General features: G+C 32.1%; 1 protein-coding gene and 1 long non-coding RNA gene across 3 annotated transcripts; one reads left to right on the forward strand and one right to left on the reverse strand.

The window, feature by feature from the left end:
- The first annotated feature begins 939 nt into the window (after positions 1–939).
- Positions 940–10,339, forward strand: LOC124823826 (ABC transporter G family member 22-like). 2 transcript variants are annotated; one of them, XM_047296133.2, is made up of 11 exons: positions 940–1,093; positions 1,699–2,097; positions 5,891–5,958; positions 6,413–6,648; positions 6,974–7,129; positions 7,301–7,484; positions 7,695–8,003; positions 8,318–8,605; positions 8,888–9,172; positions 9,540–9,647; positions 9,839–10,339. In XM_047296133.2, exons 2-11 carry the CDS (start codon positions 1,713–1,715, stop codon positions 10,058–10,060), a joined length of 2,241 nt encoding a protein of 746 aa, XP_047152089.2. In that variant the 5' UTR covers positions 940–1,093; positions 1,699–1,712; the 3' UTR covers positions 10,061–10,339. The 2 variants fall into 2 exon arrangements, with proteins under 2 accessions (XP_047152089.2, XP_087952179.1); XM_088096053.1 differs by lacking the exons at positions 940–1,093; positions 1,699–2,097 and adding an exon at positions 6,099–6,175.
- A 4,902-nt stretch (positions 10,340–15,241) lies between these two features.
- LOC148194144 (uncharacterized) lies at positions 15,242–21,493 on the reverse strand. Its single transcript, XR_015781563.1, has 2 exons — positions 20,617–21,493; positions 15,242–15,749 (listed from the first exon to the last, which is right to left on the reverse strand). It is a non-coding gene; the product is annotated as an uncharacterized LOC148194144 (long non-coding RNA).
- Between the last annotated feature and the right edge of the window lie 265 nt (positions 21,494–21,758).

Here is a 21,758-nt window from a genome sequence, read left to right on the forward strand (position 1 = left end):
TCTGCATCAACATGCTTGAATTCAGAATGAAAAGGTACTACACAATCATATCTTTCCACCATACAAAACTCCAAAAACCCTACACTTCCCTCTTCAGCAGGTAACTCTCATGAAAGCAAGATCTCAAATAGTTAGCTACAGGTCCCTCTCTAACCCATCAAACACCACTTTTCTGCTAAACATCATGCTTTCAATTTAAATTTCCATCCTCAACTGCAATTCTTAGCTATCACTATAACTGTTACTGTTATAAAACTCATTATAACTAAGTAATATATTGAATCTCCATACTGTTCTATTTCACTTTTTATAGCAATAAAAGACATTCATATTTCATTTTAACTTTATGGATCCACTGTCATATCGATGAATGTGACTGCATCAGATGTTGAAAGAGTTTGTATTACTGAACACATTAACAGCAGTGAACTTGTATAAAAAGTGACTCTTAGTATAAACTAAGATAATATCCGTAAAATGAATTCTAGACAGAAACCTACAAAATGAGTATACATGATTACATGATTATGCTATTATATATAATGAGAGTTTTGTCGTCATTAGAAGCACTTAATTAGCCGGCACATGAGCCATGAGTTGCCACCCTCACTCCTTTCATAAGAACATATATGGCTAAACAGCTTCATTAAATTCCAAAACCCTGACCTTTGACACCATTTCAACCTCCATCCAACTAGTTGACACAAGCCTCCAAAATCTGAGGAATTGCATGAATAATAATAATAAAAAAATAAAAGGGTTGCATTAACATTACATGTTGGACGCGTGTTGGGAAATCATGGCCTTACCTAGCGTGCATGGAAGGTCCATAACGTGCAATCATATCTTGAGGTCTAGTTCTTATCTAAAAAGATGGAAAGCAGAATGATATTTGCTGTGAAGGGAAAGGGTGGTTTGGTAACTTCACGATTAGGGTCTTAATTGCCCTTTATAAGAGTGTGAGTCCTCTGTCCTCTGCATGATTGGATGCGTTAATTCATTGATAGCTGTTGTTTCTGAGTAGAGTTTTAGTCTCCTTTTCCATTTTGAGATCATCATCACCACTAAAAACAACTCTTTATTCTCCATCCAGGTATATTTTCTTCTTTCTTCCCCTATTCACTTCTCAAACAACAACAACAATAAAATCATACCTATTCCTGTACTATATTATATACTTTAATTAACATGTTCTTTTGTCTTCAATTATTACTCTTGGACTACTTTACTGTTATTACCCAATTCCCCTCCAAAATTTTCAGCTTAGAGAGAAAAAAAACATACCAATATTTCTGTTATAAATATACTATATATGCCTCCACTGTTAACATATATTCATATATATATTGGTTTTCATGAGCTACCATATTATAAACTCATGTACTACTTTATATATATATATATATAGATAAACTGTATTTGCTTTGCTACCAGAGAAATCTATGGGTTTTATTTGTTTAATTAAGCTGTTTTTGAACCAATAATTGAATACTAAACTGCTTTATAATACAGAGAAAGAAGATATAATTTGTAGGAAGCAATATTGAAAATCTTGTGTTAGGGCAATCTGTGTAAAACTTTGTTGTTTATGAGATCTGAAAACCGTTCAGCGGTTAAAACACGAGACAAAGATTATATACCAAACAAATTTCTTAATATTGTCTGTTGAAAAACACAATTCTGTTACCATTTTTTCAGTGGTGACTGAGAACATGGAGAAAGCAAACAGCACATCACTAGTGAGAACAAAATCTGATCAGTTAGTAGAATCTATCGTGGCGGCGATGAAGTCGCCGCCGTCGAGCGACCACTCTGCCAACGGGGTGGCGGAAGGGGGTGGCACCCTGTCGAGGAAGTCGAGTCGGCGGCTGACCGGCGCGTCACCGGGACGCGGCGGCGGAGGGAAGAACACTCACATAAGAAAGTCTAGAAGTGCTCAAATAAGCCAAATGAAGTTGGATTTTGATGATTTGAGCAGTGGCGCAGCGCTTAGCAGAGCCTCAAGTGCAAGCTTGGGACTCTCTTTCTCCTTCACTGGCTTCACCATGCCTCCTGAAGAAATCGCTGACTCCAAACCCTTCAGCGACGATGATATTCGTAAGTTTCGATCATCGCATGTTAATGCTAACTACCATCATGCATTTTCATACTTTAATGTTTTCAAAACTATGATTCCAGTTCTAATTGAAGAATAATATGCCAAAAAACACCTGGTTTCTGCTGACTCATGATTTAATGTTGAGAAAAAGGTTCCAATTATTTTATCTCATTGATATCATCTTTAAAATTTCATGTTTAATATCATGTTTTAATAAAGGGTAATCTAGGAACAATTTTTTTTTTAAAATTTAGTACTTATTTTTTGAAAAATGTATAATAAACAAACCAAAAATGAAAATGAATTCAACATTTTTTGTTGTCTAGGTTGATCCTTCTAGAGTCAATCATTCAATGATGCTGAACTCTTAGGTAGTTGAAAATGATGTCACTTTTAATATTTTATATTCAAAGGATAAATAAATAAATAATTACAAAAACAATTTGATTGTAGAAAAGTTTTGGAAAATGAAATTCATACACTCATTCAAATCATTTTCCATATTTGTAAAATTAAGAATACGTATGCATAAAGTTAAATGTATACTACTTTTTATATTTCATTTTTATATTCTTCTTTTAATTACACCAACTATCTTACTTCATACTCTTTATTATGAAATAAACTAGCCATACAAATACAGTTCCCTAACCAAAATGTAACATGTTGCAAAAAGTATAACATTTCTTTTATGAATATATACTATATGAATTTCAATAATTTAATTGAAAGAACGATGTTATATACCTCTGGTTTGGGTTTATGTCGTGCAACTATAGTAACCACAGAATGTAGATGGTGTGTTGTGTGATGCAGATTTACTTTACAGATCTGAGTATAGATTTCCTTTTTCTGATAAATAATAATGTAGCATTTATCAGAACGACCTTTTAGCTAGGGCAAATACAGCAGAAAGTGAAGTACATGTGAAAAGTTAAAATCTCAAAATCTCATCATTTTCCTGTTAACTGCTAAAATCCAAACAAGTACAGTCCCAATTGGTACCTTTCCGTAATCCACACCATATGGCTAAGCACCACTCATACTAATGCCTCCAACAACCAAACTTTTTTTACAGTAACATCACATAATCATACACACACACACACACACATTATCCAATATTTAGGAAAAGGTATATGTTGAGATTAGATTATTCTCTTAAAAAAAGAGAGAATGAAACTATCATACTTAAAAATATAATACAATTAAAGCTTACACAATAGGGTTTATTTGAAAACACTCATCTTTAAAGAAAAAAATAAAAGACATTTTGTTACAAGCTAAAATTAATTTTTGATGTTAATATGTAAAAGTTTTTTGGTTATTTTCTTTAAAATTTTATTATATATATATATATATATATATATATATATATATATATATATATATATATGTATGTGTGTGTGTTTGTGTGTGTGTGTATATATATATATATATATATATATATATATATATATATATATATATATATATATATAAAAGTTTATTTTAGTTTATAGACAAATTTATTTAACTTTTCTCTTTCAAGAAAAAATTGTTGAAAGATGTCCATAAGCTTTTCCTTTTATAAAAAATATTATTCAATTTATCAATATCAACTTTCTTTAAGTATTATGATTAAACATGACGAGATTAGAAAACAAATTTTGTGAGCACTTTTAAAAAGATGAATTAATTTTTTTTCTTTTGGTATGAAAATATGTCTGTTTGTATTAATCATATTTTTTTTTAGAAATAGATTTGAATTATCTAAATAATATTTTTATTGCATGAGTTTTTGGTGTCGTTGTTTGTATGTATTTTAATTTATTTTTTATATCCTAAAAAAAATATAATTATTAAGGGATGTGATTCTATATTGTTAAATTGTCCTTTTCTCGTAATGATACTAACTTGAGAGATGTCTAATTTTGAAAAAAAAACCAATATTTATTTATTTTCATATTTTTCTTATAAAAACTTATGAATTAAAAACCATTTAATAATAAAAATAAAATTGGATAGATTTACATGAAATAGGTTGTGGTAGATTTCGAAGATGGGTCCAATCTAAGCAACCACTTTAACCACAAAGCCCGTGATTCGTGATCCAAACAAACACAACTCACACTAGTGGCCCCACATAACTGTCTCTTTCATTACACCAATCATACCTCTTCTCATTAATAATTCCATCACTATTTTTCACACACATGTCAATGATTTTTTTTATTTTTTTTAATCACATTGCTAACATTTATACTTATATTAAACATTGATTAACATCAACCATTTACACTAATTATGTCGTTTAATGACCCTTTTTAGATAAACCAATCGATCCAATCATTTGAATAGGATTTTCTATATAATGGATCAGTTTTGTGAAAAGAAAAACCAATTGGTATTTCATTGGTTTACTTTATTTTAGTGTACAATATTATATTGAGTATAAATAAACGTGTCGAAATAAAATATTAAAGAACATGTTAAATAATTACGTTAAAATTTTAAAAAAGTACTAAATAGTTTAATATTGGTCAAACTCATATGCTAGCAAAATCACAATGAAAAGGGCAAGAGTAAAAATTTATATAAATTGATAGTGACTCTAAAATAAGTTTAGAGTAAAATTTTAAACTTGCTAATTTTATCACCTATATATGTACTTCCTTTGTTTTTTAAATATATCTTAAGAGACTCTTTTTTTTAATTTTATTTATTTTATCAAAACACCCTTAATTCTACTAACGTAGATGGTAAATAAAATTTATATTCTTCTCTTCTATTAAAATTGAAAAATTTAGCGTTATAATTTAAAACTCTAACACGATTGTTCTCTCTCGATATATTTTTTATTTAAACATAATTTTGAAAAAAATATTACAGTTATAGATAAAGTTAATATTATTAACTAACGAAACTTAATGATCGTAAATTAGACAAGTATACCATATTTAGAGAGAGAAACAAATAACGAAATATAATTTAAATGTGATTGAGAGGAGAAATCTAACTATTTTTTAATAAAAATTAGACATTAAAAATTGGTTTATGTTTATAAGATAATGAGAAGCATATTTCTGGTAGATGAAAGTACAAAGTAAGTTTAATTAAATATTGTACTATAATTATCTTGTTATATATTCATGCATGCACTGTTTTCTGATGTGATTCATGGGGTGGCTTTTCATGTTATTGGAGAGACTTCAAACTCAAGCTTTTGGTTTCTTTCTCCATGTTCTCTCATATAAAGTTCCAAACATTTTTTTTTCATAGTACTGTTATGCGGGGAACATGACACATTTTGTTGACTAATGTCTTCGAAAGACAATTTAGCTGTTAATTATGTCGTACCTATGGCTCCACAAACAAGTGAATCTGTCTCTTTCTGTGTTTTTTTCCCCTTCTTCCTTTTTTCTGGGAGAGCAAATTGCCTCATGCTTGGGCCCCTAGATTAATTTCAGGCTGACTTTTCACTTTCACCGCCATGAGGATGCAACTTCACTGGTTCATGTCAGTGCCTAACCATGGTCCATGCTACCCCACACGAGTTTTCATCACCAGCAAATGTTGCACCCTTTTAATGGATCATGTAGTGTCACTGACATGAGAAGCATCCATGCATAGTTCATTCTGAATCACTTTAAAGATATTTACCCTTTCAGGATAACACCACCACACACACTTAGTCAAGATCAAGAACAAACACTTTTTATTCATTTCTTTAGAGGTGAAACTGTAACGTGTTGGCTTCTGATTGTAGGAGAGCTTCTTTTTTAAAAGGGTTGTTAACTATGTATGTTGCAGCTGAAGATATCGAAGCTGGACCTAGGACAAAGTTTCAAACGGAACCTACTTTACCCATATTTCTCAAGGTAATGCACACCTATTACATGTATAATTTTGTTTCCATCTCTACGTACACCATCCTCTGCCAGGATTCAAAGCTTCAAACTAAATTTCTATTCAGTAATAATAGAACATGACTTTGATCTGGTCCTGTGTATTTCACCAGGCATGAATCAAGCTTCCTTTAACAATCAACTTAACCAATAGAACATGGCTCGGTAGCTTATATAGCATGATCATCAGGTTCAGTCTTGTACTATGTTTCATTTCATGCAGCATCAATGCACAGTACTAGTCCTACCCCCCTTCTTCCAGTTAACCAGACAAATAAATTAGCAGATCTACTTACATATATATCTTGATCTTTATAACATGGCTATATATAATACATATATTCTGGTGCATTGAGTAATAGTTGTGATGATGTGTTAGTGATTCACACACATATAACGAGTTTTGTTCTTGCTGTGAAATGTGCAGTTCACGGATGTGTGCTACAAGATAGTGATCAAAGGCATGACAACAACTGAGGAGAAGGATATCTTGAATGGGATAACTGGTTCTGTAAATCCAGGAGAAGTTTTGGCATTGATGGGTCCCTCAGGAAGTGGAAAAACAACTCTTTTAAACCTTCTTGGAGGCAGGTTATGCCATCCTATAAGTGGTGGATCTATCACTTACAATGATCAACCATACTCTAAGTTCCTTAAGAGCAGGTAAAACACAAATATAATAGCCAGATTTACTTTCTTTAATGGTGGATACCACCACCTTACCGAGTGCATCTGCAACAAACATATTCAACACTGAAAATGAATGGGGTACTTAAAATTAAACTAAAGAAATTATCTTTAAGGTAATTATTCTAAGAGTTAACCAACTTATCGTATATAACAAGTTATTCTTTAAGGTTACAAGTTTGTCAGTCATAAAAATGTACTTCCATCAATAAGATAGAGGTTTAACACTATTTTTTTCTTCGAATGGTGTGCTTATGTTTGTTTGTGTGGGCAAAATGAGCTTACGTGAAACATGTGGCAGGATAGGATTTGTGACACAAGACGATGTTCTGTTTCCTCACTTAACTGTGAAAGAGACTTTGACATACGCAGCCAGGCTAAGGCTTCCAAAGACATACACAAAGGAGCAAAAGGAAAAACGAGCTTTGGATGTAATCTATGAGCTTGGCTTGGAGAGGTAAATGGTTCCATTCCATGCTTAACAATGAATGTCTTAATTATTATGAGCACAAAAGTCACATTGATAGAGAAAGACATGGTAAGGAGTGAAGAATAGAGCAGCATAACCATTTTACATGTTATTTACTACTTGTGGAAGCCAATAGTTTATATTTTATGTATGAAAAAGGTGCCAAGACACTATGATTGGAGGTTCCTTTGTGCGTGGAGTTTCTGGTGGTGAGAGGAAGAGGGTTTGTATTGGAAATGAGATCATAATCAACCCTTCTCTTCTTTTTCTTGATGAACCAACATCTGGTTTGGATTCCACAACAGCCTTGAGGATCGTTCAGATGCTACAAGACATAGCAGAGGTATTTGTTATATCATAATATCCAAAGATTTTGACGAGTAAAATCAAATTTAACGAATTCCAATTTTGTGACAGTTTTGGACTAAAAACATATCTAATCATTTAGTTATTCACATATTTGATCCATTATTTCTGTTCTTTGGTGATGAACCTGCATGATTTCTTAGCCATGCCTAAACCTTTATCACTAGCTTGTTAAATGCAATTATAGGCTGGTAAAACAGTGGTGACAACAATCCACCAGCCATCTAGCAGACTATTTCACAAATTTGACAAGTTGATCCTTCTGGGAAAAGGGAGCTTGCTTTACTTTGGAAAAGCATCAGAAGCAATGACTTACTTCCAGTCTATAGGATGTTCACCACTTATTTCCATGAACCCAGCAGAGTTTTTGCTAGACCTTGCCAATGGAAACATAAATGATGTCTCCCTACCCTCAGAGTTGGAAGATAGAGTGCACATGGAAAATGCAGAAGCAGAAACACCAAATGGGAAACCATCACCAGCAGTTGTACACGAGGTAACCATCACAGCACTTTGTAATATTGCATTTGTAAAGAACTTGCACTCTAAAATTAGAAATTGGTCATGGTAGATATGAATTTTAAAGTGTTACTGTAAAAGTTATCAAACTTATCATGCATGTCAATTCTTGATTAAATGATACTGTACAAAAGTTCTTTACATTATCAGTATGCAGACCATAGTATGTACAAAAGTTGTTTACATGGCAAGCAAATTTTATGTAGTTTAGTCTTGAGTTTTAACATCATTCAAGTATAAAGGATCTCAAGATGAGAAAACATTGATCTCACAAAAGATGAATTTTAACAGTATCTGGTGGAGGCATATGAAACTCGAGTGGCAGAAGCAGAAAAGAAAAGACTAATGGTTCCTATACCTCTTGATGAAGCAGTGAAGTCTAAAGTCTGTTCTCATAAGAGACAATGGGGAGCAAGTTGGGATGAGCAATATTCCATATTATTTTGGAGAGGAATCAAAGAACGTAGACATGACTATTTTAGCTGGTTAAGAATCACTCAAGTTTTATCTACTGCTGTCATCTTAGGATTGCTCTGGTGGCAATCAGATACTAAAAACCCAAAAGATCTGCAAGATCAGGTAAGCTATTTCTGCTAGTCATAAAAACAAAGGCAAAAAAAGTACATATACACATCTAGAATATTGGAAACATCCCTTTTCTGACATGTTCTCTATTATTAATTAGAATTTAGAAGTCATTCAAACTTATAGTTAATGACATTTTGTGAGTCTTAAGAAATTTTAGTCAATGATAACACCTTAGAAAAAATGAACAATAGAAAGTGTTAGCTTGTATTTTCTTCATTAGACATGCTATTACAAGAATGAACATTGCAAGATACTGATCTTTGTGGATTGCAGGCAGGATTGCTATTCTTCATTGCTGTTTTCTGGGGATTTTTTCCTGTTTTCACTGCAATATTCACATTTCCTCAAGAAAGAGCCATGCTTAGTAAGGAGAGAGCAGCAGATATGTACAGACTAAGTGCATACTTTCTGGCAAGAACCACCAGTGACCTTCCACTTGACCTCATTTTACCAGTGCTTTTCCTACTTGTTGTTTATTTCATGGCCGGTCTCAGACTCAGTGTTGCACCATTTTTCCTCACAATTCTCACTGTCTTCCTCTGCATAGTGGCTGCTCAGGTATGCATTTAGTTTCCAATCAATTAGAAAACACAACGAATATGAATGACAATGCAAAAAACTTTCATAGTATCCATATTATTATCAAACATTTGAGTAAACAAACAAGAAATGTCCAGACTATTTTTCATGCCTTTGAATAAAAGAAGTAAAATCAAAATAAGGAATTCTTTATGAAAAGTCAGTATTTCAAACCACATTGACTCTAAATATAGTTTCCAGTTCTTACAGACTTCACCGTATCACATTAACTAGAGATAAAATTAATTAATCGTATATAAGTAGATACAGACTTCACCGTATTGTTTTGTAAGATTGAATGAGGTGTAAAAGAAATTCACTTCTTAACATGACTGGTGTGAAGCAGGGACTTGGACTTGCTATTGGAGCCACATTAATGGACTTGAAAAGAGCAACAACTTTAGCTTCAGTCACTGTGATGACCTTCATGCTGGCTGGAGGATTTTTTGTGCAGGTAAACAAACATTCCAGTCCTTATTTCATATGAAACATCAAACCAATCAGGGTATTTTCATCAGTACAATAGAGGTTGAACTCAAGAAAATTGACACAGTTTTAAATGTCAAATTCAATTTATTTGGACTAGTTACTGATTTTATTGTTCAGAAGAATGTTTAACTTGTGATCCTAAACTAACTTTGGCAGAGAGTACCCATATTTTTTTCATGGATTCGGTACATGTCTTTCAACTACCACACCTACAAACTTCTGCTGAAGGTGCAATATGAACACATTTCACCAATCATAAATGGTATCAGAATTGATAGTGGTGCAACAGAGGTAGCTGCTCTAATAGCCATGGTTTTTGGCTACCGTTTCTTGGCATATCTTTCTCTAAGGAGAATGAAACTTCAATCTGGAGCTTAACTTAAACTTCACTCTTAGCTGAATGAATGAAGAAGACTCACACACCAAATGGTGCACCTAGGTAGCTAGAGCTTCTGGCTTTTTTGATTTAGTCTTGTGAATATTGTATTTCACTTAGCATTAGCATGGTGAAACACATCAATAGTGCAAGCAATAACATGTTATGATCATAGGCGCAGCTTTATCTGGAGAATTCAGATACTTGTTTTGGAGAGATTCTTAACTCTGCAACAATGTTTAATTGACTGAAGTTTATCCATTTGCTACGATTCTAGCCTAGTTAAGTTGATTAAGCCTTTCTGAAATGACAATTCTCAAGAAATCATCAACAAAAATGTTTGATTTAACCCAAAAAAAAATTGCTTTTAATTCAGATGTTTACTAATTTGGAATTAATTGTCCACTTGATTGACATATTAGGTGAGTAATCACCACCCATATGATTGGTATGCAATATTAACTATTTAATAAATAGTTCAACCTAATCTATTTAATAAAATATTAGGATTAAACCTCTAAAATTATTAATTAAGATCAATCACTGTCAAAAAAATATATATGTCGACTATTTAAAATATATGTCATTCACTCTTATTTGTATTATAAAAAGAATACACAATATACAAGTTAAATATATGACTGGTTCAATTTTTCATTTTTTTAAAATAAAGTCTAGATGCATATGGAGACTTTTTACTACATTTTATATTAAATGAGTTTTTCATATTTAGTAACTTTTATTGATTTAAATTTAAAAATTAAACTTTATAGTTATACATTTCTTTTTTATATTTCTAGAACCAAGAGGGTAGTTGATCCCACCAAAGTGTCTGTCACATAGAACCTGGAGGGAGAAAAAGAGTCAGGCCATGCAGGAAATATAGAGTCAATATGATTAGTCCCTGAACATGTGGTGAATTTTGGTTTATTCTTTAAAAAAATTGTTGCTTTTGGTCGTTATAACTTTTAAAAGTCATGAACAGAGTCCGTTTGCTATCTATTGATAATACGGAATGCATCTAAGTGATTGTTGACAATAAGATGCGTGTCATGTCAAGTCGTCACTAAATAATTGTAGGGACTGTTTTCTAAAAGTTAAATGAATTATACAGACCAAATCTAACAAAAAAAAATTGGATTAAAACCAATATTCACTACATTTAACCCTTTCATCATTTTAAAATCAGTTACGAGATATAAAAATAATAGGTCTAACAAACATGTCCGATTCTTCGTATTAATGGAAGGATGACCTTTATATTTTAAAATTTACACGCTTAACATTCAAATAAAAAAGACTCTGAAATATTTGTATGTTATTAGGACTAAAAGCAGTCAATGTTGGGTCAAATTCTGCTATCTCAATTGAAAATAGGTTGGAAGAAGATACAAAACATGTAGCACAGTTTGCTTAAGACTCAAATGCTATGATGGGACCCATAACAATTGTCCTCAACCTCTTCTATGAGATCCACTAGAATGGTTTCCACATTTAGTACATGTTGTCTCTCTTAACACATTGCACTGAGTAACTATTCAAGACACATTGACCTTAATAAATTCATGAAACTTCAAGCTGAATCAAATAAGTTATCACATCTACCTCTGCGTCTATGAAAGACAACAAGTTTGGATCTTTAATGTACTTCCAAGCTATGGCTCCAGCATTTTGAGACAAATAATAGGCTGTCAAAAGATATGTCAAGATTAATGCTGGAAACATATGAAAAGACTGATAAAAAGCACAAATATGGAGGGAGCTGCAAATGGGTCTTCAAGAGCAACCCCTGTCAGTATGTACTATGTACTGTTATTAGGAAATAGGCATGTAATGCTTGGTTAACAGAGATAGTCTACCACAAGAATGTTGTAATACACACTGTTAGAAAAATAGAGACAGAACGGGTTTGGAAGGTGTATTATACGAATTTATTGAGGGTGTTCCTCCCTTCACCACCACACATTTTTTCCTCCACCTCCCCTTTATTATTTTACTGTAAAATTTTATTTTTAAGATTATTATTTTTTAATTTTACTCATTTACAACCTATTTTACTCATAACCTATTCTAGTCCCTTTTCTTTGATTTTAACATTATATTTCTTTCTCTCTTTTCTTTCGTCTTTGTGTGATACTACAAGTTGCAAAGGTTGGTGGTAATAGGAAAGAATTATCAAGCAGTTTCCCTCTAGTGGTGCAGTGTCGCTCTCGTGGTGCAGTGCATGAAGTGGTGCAGTGAGTGTCGTGCTTCCTCCAAGTGCATATTCGAATAAACCTTGAAATAAAACCCTAAAATAAAAAACGTAACCTTTAAAGGAGGTGACATGATGTCAACATCCGTTTAAGAAAAAACGCCGATGTTGACATTCAAGGATGTCACCTCCGTTTAAAGGTTACAATTTTTATTTTAGGGTTTGTTTTATTAGGAGACATCCGTTGATGTATATTTCCTCACACTGGTTGATGCTCTGGACGCTCCTCGATGTTCCTCAATACCTGGTTTCAAATTATTTAAAATAAGGTAAAAGTAAAAATCTTTTTAACAAAGATATAATTGTATTTAAAATAAAGTGAGGAGGTGGATGAAGTATAGGGTGGTGGTGGAGGGAACAACACCCGTTTATTTAAGAAGAAATGATTTGTGTGTATGTGCCTAAGAGGTGTAATGATGTGTGGGCTAGTGGGATACATAAGAGGTGTGGCAGTTATTTTTAATGATACAGAGAAAAACCCGTGCTTTGCATTTGCCCACTCCTAGTTGCAGTGGAGGAAAAGATGAATTGTATTATTTTTTTTTTCATAAATTAGAGTGAAAGTATAATGAATGTACCTTGTTGTAAGGAGAGTAGCTTGAATATCATACGTGTAATGGCTATTATCATTCATTCTTTTATTAATAGTGACTATTAGTAACATATAAATGAATCCAAATCTTAACTTATAAACTCTCCTTCAAATTGTATTGTGGCATACAGGGAATCATGTCTAAAGATTTTCATTAAGATGGGAGTTCAGCTTCAGCCTTCCTAGAGCAACTGTCTAAAGATTTTCATTATGATGGAAGTTCAAGTTTTTTTTGTTTCTGAAGACTAAGAAAATTAGAGAAATGGATGATGATGGTTGCGATATCTCCAACGTGCATGGGAAGAGGTTCAGTGTTTTGATTTTGACCTGAAGTGGCTGAAACCTTCTCTAGAAATGAAAAGTTATGTTCAGAATTTTCTTTTGGCGAAAAGAATGGAAGAAAATGTCATTAATGTGGAGAACCGTATGACTTCTTTAAACGAGGAAGAAAATATGTTGAAGAAAAGATCTCTGAAACAGTTGTAACCCTTAAAATAATTAAAAGAGATATGGCGAAACAAAAAGAAGGCAATTAGATAGGGGTGCAGAACTTGGAAATAATTTTTTCTAGCATGTTCTCGACTATATTGTATTCATTGTTGTTAGTGTGTAAATAGGAATTTCTCGAGTATATTGTATTCATTGTTGTTATTGTGTAAATAGGAATGTTCTCGAGTATATTGTATTCATTGTTGTGTAAATAAGACACTATAGTATATTGTATTCATGGTTCTTGGTGTCTAAATAAGACAGAGTGCATCACAGTATATTGGATTCATTGTTGTTAGTGTATAAATAAGACACACAGCTGTTTTCTCTGTTATTGTTCTTGTGTTTTATCTATTGTGTTTTTAGTGTGTTTCAACTCTACATAAGAATTAGATGAGTATATTATAGCATTATTGATAAATGTGAAAAAGAGTTAATTTTATACTTATAAATGAGTTCAATCTTGTAATTATTCATGTTGTTACTCATTGAAAAGTTGTAATAGGTAGTAGATTGTTATGTAAAATATTGTACAGGAAATGATGTATTATTTAGAATCTGTCAGCCAATTTTCGCAAAGCAAAAGTCAAAATTCGCACTGCCAGAAGAAGGAAATTCGCATAGCGCACCTGTGCGCTAAGCGAATAATATCAGTTAAAGTTCAGCAGTTAAGAAAATTCGCATAGCGCAACAGTGCATGTGCGCTAAGCGAATTAATGAATTTAAGTGACTTTAAAAACGTCACAGAGCGACAGAAACATTCTCTTCTAAGAGAAGTTCCAGACAAAAGGAAGAAACGAAAACATCTCAGGAACTTCCGGAGACTACTTCAAGGCATCAAGACACCATTTTTTGCAAGGGATTGCTTCAAATGTGTACGTTTAGATGACTAGGAGTAGTTTTTCTTTAGTTGGAATTGGATGTAATGAACTTACTCTGATGTAATTTTCCTGTTCAATATATCGTTGTTAGTTCATATGCTCTTTCTTGAATTTACTATCATTGTATGGAAATATAATGTTATTTGAATGTTTCTGATTACTGGAAAGTAACTTTGAACATGGACATAGATAGAGCACTTAAGTGATTTGGGATCCTGGAATAGACTCAATAACTTGATCATTCCTAACATCGGACTTAATGCAAATTGTATATTAAATTGAGTAAGGGATTAGCATTTTAATATAAAGTTTCGTTTAAATATAATTCCTTGCACACTAACTGTTTGATAAAAATACCAAGAAGAGTTTCTTGTGTTTTTTTTACACTTTCCTATCTAATTGAGTTATAAAAGGAAGAATTGTCATGTGTTGCACAAGTCCCTTAGAAGAACGATACTTTTACTTATTCACTGTATTACTTGAAACGATTTGGTATACTTGCCAAAAAGTTATCAATAATCATGTAATCAATGTATTCTCATTTTGTCTAAAATTCATTTTACAGATATTATCTTAGTTTATACACAGATTGAACTTCTAAAATAATTCTAGAAGGCTTGATTAATTCTCTCATAATCTTCTCTCTATAAGAATAAATTGATACAAAAGTACATGATAAATAAGATAACTTAGACACAATATAATTATATTTAATAGAATAACCCTAAACACAATATAATCATGATAAATAGGGTAATCCTAGACACAATATAATCATGATAAATAGGATAATCCTTAACACAATATAATTATGATAAACACAATATAATTATGATAAATAGAGTAATCTTATTCACAATGTAATCATGATAAATAAGATAACTCTTAATATAATATAATCATGATAAATAAGATAATTTTCACACTATAATAATGATAAAATAAGATAATTTTCACACTATAATAATGATAAAATAAGATAAATATATTGCTAAGTTAATGTGTTCAGTAATACAAACTCTTTCGAGATCTGATGCAATCACATTCATTGATATGACCGTCCATCCATAAAGTAAAAATGAAATATGAATGTCTTTATTGCTGTAAAAAGTGAAATAGCACCGTATGGAGATTTAATATTTTTATAATTACAATTAATATTTTTATAATTACAATCAATGTGAGCTTCTGATTAACTTTATGTCAAGAAGATTAGAGCAAAATCAACATATGGCTGCCACTCGAGGTTAAAAATTAAAACATTGAAGTTCTTCACATGCTCGATCACATCTATCATCATTCATATCTTTGATTTTGTTGGTCTACAAAAATAGTAGAACTTTCCCCAATGCGTTGAAAGAACATTGCACAAAATTTTTACTTTTTCTCTGCTCTCAACGAGAGATGGATGACTTGAACATACTTCTATCAAAAAAGGTATGACTTCTTCATGCAACTCTTGTATAAAAGAATTCCTGTATGCCAAATGAAAGTTTATAAAAGAATGAGCAAATGATTACCCAATATCACCATAAAAACTAAGAAATAAAGAAAAACCTCTAGACATTGTTTCAGAAAAACTGTCCGACCTCTTGTAACACCATCAGAACAGCTATAATATTTTGATATAAAATCCAATTGTTCTCCATTTTATTTAAACTAAGAATAAAAAAAAAGATAAAAAAATCTTACGATCAACCATGCTTCAGAAGATAAAAAAGCGAAAACAAAAAAAGAAATAAAATATGTAGATATGATGATTCTGTATGTCAAATGAGAGTTTATGAAAGAATAAGCAAAAGAATGATTACTCAATATCACCGTAAAAACAAAGAAAGAAAGAAAATCCCCGCTAGCCATGGTCTAAATGTCAAACAGAAACAGAAATGAAATAATTGGTGGTTTGACATTCAAGATCACACCACAACAACTATAGATCAAAACTAACCACTTCAGGGACTTTGTTTGAAGAATTCAAACATGTTAAAACTCCAATTTAATTCAACCAAACTGTTTTTGACAACTTTTCTAGCTTCATTCCATTAGTTTAGACATGTTAGGATGTTCGCATTACTTAAAATAAGTGTACTTTAGGTCTGGTTGCAAATTCTCACCTTTTAAGTACACTTTTTTAGGTTTCAACTAGTCAAATTTTGAGTTGTACCTAATTGTTTGCTTTTGAATAGTTTCCTAGGTTCATTTTAATACTTTAGACATGTTAGGATCTTCACATTAGTTAAAACTGGTGTAAATTGGGTCTAGTTGCAATTCTTCACCTTTTAAGCACACTTTTTTGGCTTCTAAATACTCAAACTTTGAGTTTGAGGTAGTTCTTTGCTTTTGACAACTTTCCTAGCTTCATTCCACTAGTTTAGACATGTTAGGATGTTTACATTACTTAAAATAAGTGTACTTTAGGTCTGGTAGCAAATTCTCACCTTTGAAGTACACTTCTTTAGGTTTCAACTAGTCAAATTTTGAGTTGTACCTAATTGTTTGCTTTTGAACAGTTTCCTAGGTTCATTTCAATACTTTAGCCATGTTAGGATCTTCACATTAGTTAAAACTGGTGTAAATGGGGTCTAGTTGCAATTCTTCACCTTTTAAGCACACTTTTTGGCTTCTAAATACTCAAACTTTGAGTTTGAGGTAATTCTTTGCTTTTGACAACTTTCCTAGCTTCATTCCACTAGTTTAGACATGTTAGGATGTTCACATTACTTAAAATAAGTGTACTTTAGGTCTGGTTGCAAATTCTCACATTTTAAGTACACTTTTTTAGGTTTCAACTAGTCAATACTTTAGACATGTTAGGATCTTCACATTAGTTAAAACTGGTCTTCATTAGGTCTAGTTGCAATTCTTCACCCTTTAAGCACACTTTTTGGCTTCTAAATACTCAAACTTTGAGTTTGAGGTAATTATTTGCTTTTGACAACTTTCCTAGCTTCATTCCACTACTTTAGACTTGTTAGGATGTTTACATACCTTACAAAGAATCTACATTAGGTGAATTGACAATTTCTTACCTTAAAAATACACTTTTTAGGTACTAACAACTCAAACTTTGAGTTTTAGGTTATTCTTTGCTTTTCACTACTTTCCTACCTTGATTTCACTACTTTAGACTTCTTAGGATTACACTTTTTAGGTACTAACAACTCAAACTTCGAGTTTTAGGTTATTCTTTGCTTTTCACTACTTTCCTACCTTCATTAATTAGCCATAGCAAGGTGTGATTTCGGTTTGTGCCGTTCTTGTGCTGCTTAAAAGGTTGAGCAAGTTCAAAATGATGTTTAAAACTTGCTAGCACTGTTCATTTGGTCATATATGAGCCTATATGCAGAATTGCTTCTTAAACCATCACATTTTTAGTCAAAATTGGAAGTGAAGTGAAATAGTGAATCTGTACTATAAGATGTTTTTGACTCATTTTAGAGTTTAGATACATCTAAAATCACTCATTTTTACTTCATTAAGTCAGTTTTATTGTTGATACAGCCCTTGATTCTTTTAAACTTGATTTTGGTAGTGTGATGAAGTGTTTTATTGCAAGATTGGCCATAGCAAGGTGTGATTTCGGTTTGTGCACTTTTTGTGCTGCTTAAAAGGTTGAACAGTTCAAAATGATGTTTAAAACTTGATAGCACTGTTCCTTTGGTCATATATGAGCCTATATGCAGAATTGCTTCTTAAACCATCACATTTTTAGTCAAAATTGGAAGTGAAATAGTGAATCTGTACTGTAAGATGTTTTTGACTCATTTTAGAGTTTAGATACATCTAAAATCACAGCACAATGATGTTCCAAACTGCAGTATCGAACTTAAGCTACTTCCATACAATTTTGATTACCAAACCACTCAATTGAGATCACTTTTGTGGTGCAAAGTTGAAAGTTAAAATATGTTTTTCAAAATTGTGCATTCTAATTGATTTGGATTGTAGAAAAAGCTAGGTTCTATGATTTAAATGGAAAATAAAGCGAATAAGAAGACAAACAACACTTAAAATGGTCATCGCACCAGAAAATGACATTGAAAATGGTGATTTCAAACCAAAAAATGTTTTGAAGTGTTTCAACAGCTCAAGTGATGCTTCAAGCAAGTTTATATCATCAACTTGAAGTTGTGAAAACACTTAAACAGCCAAGAAACAGATTGCAATGAAAAATCACTGGTTCACTCCCATTTTAAATCAAATTTTGATGGTTTAAAAGGTGATTCTGCATATAGGCTGAAAAATGACCAAAGGAACCGTGCAAACAACTTTGAAATGGCAATTTAAACTTGCTCAAACGTTGGAAATGCACAAAGACAGCAAGATTCAACAAATCACTCTTGTTATAGTCAAATATGCAGCAAAATGCACCAAAAACAGCACCACAAATCAGATTTGAGAGAATGAAAAAGAAGATAGCAGCAACAAGGACTCTAAGAAGGCCTAATGCACTAGAGCTAACTGAAGATAATCAGCTAGAAGATTATAAGAACCTAAGACACAGTCAAAGAAAGCAATCACGGTGAAAAAGCTTGATGGAAACAGATTTTTAGGCATGTTTCTGGTAAAAAACAAGTTGCTGAAACAGATTTTTCTGAACTAATTTTGCTCATGATTGAGACTCTCTTCAAGAGGATCAGTCATATGTGGATGTTTTGAAAAGTTCAGAATAGATCAAGCACTTGTGCTGTGATTTTTATACTATCGTTAGGGAAGGGATGTGCTAGGAATTCGTTTCTAACAAATTTGATTAGGACTACACTAGCCACTACCTTGTCATGTGCTAACTTCTATATGGTCACTTTTCTTTTCAGATGTTGAGGTACAAACATTCCCAAGCCTTTATGTCAAAATATTCATGAAAGAATAGTAAAGATAGAGAAAGGATCACACAATCCTTTTATACTGGTTCACTCTCAATTTTTGAAAGCTACGCCCAGTCTCTTTGCATTAATCTCCTCTGTTTTTTAAGTTGTCAAACTTTAATATCTAACCTAACTTTCACTGCTGTATTGTAAATAGGTAGAGATGTCTTTAAGCTTTTTTTAGCATTGGTTACTAACTTTGCATATTAAACATTTCTCCTCCTTTTGGTTCTGGGAGAAACCAATACAATCTTAAAGATTTGTAACTTTTGTTTTTTGCTTGTTTCAAAGACTTGTTATCCTCTTCTTTATATGTAACAAAATGTAAGCGATTTCTATTACAAATGGTGGATGGTCAGAACATTATAACAATTTATGTTTAAGTTTTGATATTTTAAATACAACCATCATTAACCTTGCAATAATCAATAATGATAAATCAATTCTGTTCTGATCAACCAATATTGTGTAGAATGCTTGATGGTGTAACTTGATCATGAAAGGATCAACCTGTTGTGCTGTTCCATTGCATTTCAATTGGCAATATTTTATTGTTCATTGCTAGGTTTCTTGCAAAAAGTATTGGAAAAGAAGCAGGAACTTGAATCTTTGGAATCAAAAGCAAAATCCTTAAGTGAATTCTTACAGAGTCACTGCAAGATGGAAGGAGACCAAAGCTTTATTGACACTGTGAAAGCTGTTTCTGGTTACTTGAGGAAGAGAATGCCTTACAAGTCTATACGCCAGAATTTGAAGGCCTTGTGACTTTAAATATAGTTCTGTCCTCATACCAGTTATAATATATATATATATATATATATATATATATATATATATATATATATATATTTAATAATGCTAAACATCCTTTTTCTTCTATTTTTTTCTTTCCCGGTTGTGGGAAATTGAAGATTTTGAGCGCAAGGATGACTGTCACAATGTTTGTCTTAACTATTGTAGTTATGTAACCCAAAGGTTAGTTAATTTTTCTCCACTTCTTTTTGTGGTTGAAGCTGAAGTGTATCTTTTATGATATGACTAAATATGAAAGTTCCAACTATTTTGATGGAATGTAGGGTCACTGTAAATACTGGTCAATCTAGCGTAATAACATCAACTAGTTTGAATGATGTGAATATTGGGAAGGTAATTTAATTAACAATTATTCTCTTTTATTACAAGATTCAACACATGTATCCTACACTAATATCAACACATGCTCATAAAATTTCTCATCAAAAACCACTTATGATCTGCCCAAAACAGCTAGCATAATTTCACAAATAAACCACGAAGGATACCAAAAAATTATAAGCATCACAATCATGGACATTCACTCGTGGATATCAAGCATTCAAACACATAAACCAGTGACCAAAATCAGCTCCATCTTAACAAAACTTCAACTTCCCCATTTTAAACGCAATTAAAACCCAAAATAAAGCAAGCCAAACACAAGAGCACGAACTTCACCTACCTGGAAATGATGAACTCTTAGACACTTCAGTGAAGCCCTTCAGCAATGACACGCCTCATACCCTAATCGAAGCCCCAAAACCTTGTAAATTAATGGAAAAATGACATTAGCAAAACCTAGCGCAGCAGTGTTCTCGAAGATCGACCTAAGGTTAGGCTATCACCAAATTTTGGTTAAGGAGGAAGACATCATAAGACTGCGTTCAGGTCTAGATATGGTCATTATGAGGACGTAGTAATGTCGTTTGGCGTTACTAACGCTCCAGCCATGGATCTCAAATGTAGGATAGAATACTTTCTTATTATTTCTTATGAGGTTGTTAACCTCTATTTGATACATAAGTCAGCAGCATATTTTAGGAAATATGGGCTGCTAATTCTACTGGACAAATCCCTAACATTACGGGATCAATCAAACATAAATAGCCTATTAATGGCAGCCCCAGCAGTTACAGAAATACAGCACATTTAAATAAAAGACTTCCTAAAATACACTGTGCCAATTAATACCACTCCAACGGTTTTGACACTCCCCCTTAAGCTGGTGAATAGGTATTTTCCATTCCCAACTTGGAGACAATTCCTTCAAAGTTAATGCAATTCAATCCCTTGGTGAGTATGTCTGCAAGTTGGTTCTGAGTAGATACGTATGGGGTGCAAATCATGCCACTGTCTAGCTTTTCTTTCATAAAGTGTCTATCAACTTCAATATGTTTGGTTCTATCATGCTGCACCGGGTTATGGGCTATGCTAATTGCAGATTTATTGTCACAATATAGCCTCATAGGTTCATCCCACTTTATCTTCAAGTCTTCCAATATAATCTTCAGCCATAAAAGTTCACATATTCCGTGGGCCATTGCTCGAAATTCGGCTTCAGCACTTGATCTAGCCACTAATCTTTATCTATATCTTTATCTTATTTTTATATAATTATTATTATTTATTTTGATTATTTTTTTAATAATTTTTATAATATTCATATAAAAATTTGATATAATGTATGAAAAAAAAATTAAGTTTGTCTCTGTTGTACCTTAGTTATAAAAAACAATTTTTTAAATAAATGTCTAAATAGGTTGAAATCATAATTTATTTTATTGAAAAGGTTACTTTTCTGAAATGAAAAAGTTTAAACAGCAT

This window comes from Vigna umbellata, chromosome 8, assembly GCF_029865625.1.
Source record: "Vigna umbellata cultivar VRB3 chromosome 8, Vumbellata_1.0, whole genome shotgun sequence".
In the NCBI taxonomy this organism is placed as follows: domain Eukaryota; kingdom Viridiplantae; phylum Streptophyta; class Magnoliopsida; order Fabales; family Fabaceae; genus Vigna; species Vigna umbellata.

Excerpts from the sequence above, each read along its gene's own strand:
- LOC124823826 (XM_047296133.2), top strand. The coding sequence starts at position 1,713 with ATGGAGAAAGCAAACAGCACATCACTAGTGAGAACAAAATCTGATCAG. Across the intron at positions 2,098-5,890 it reads CTTCAGCGACGATGATATTC|CTGAAGATATCGAAGCTGGA; the intron begins GTAAGTTTCGAT and ends TGTATGTTGCAG. Across the intron at positions 7,485-7,694 it reads TGCTACAAGACATAGCAGAG|GCTGGTAAAACAGTGGTGAC; the intron begins GTATTTGTTATA and ends ATGCAATTATAG.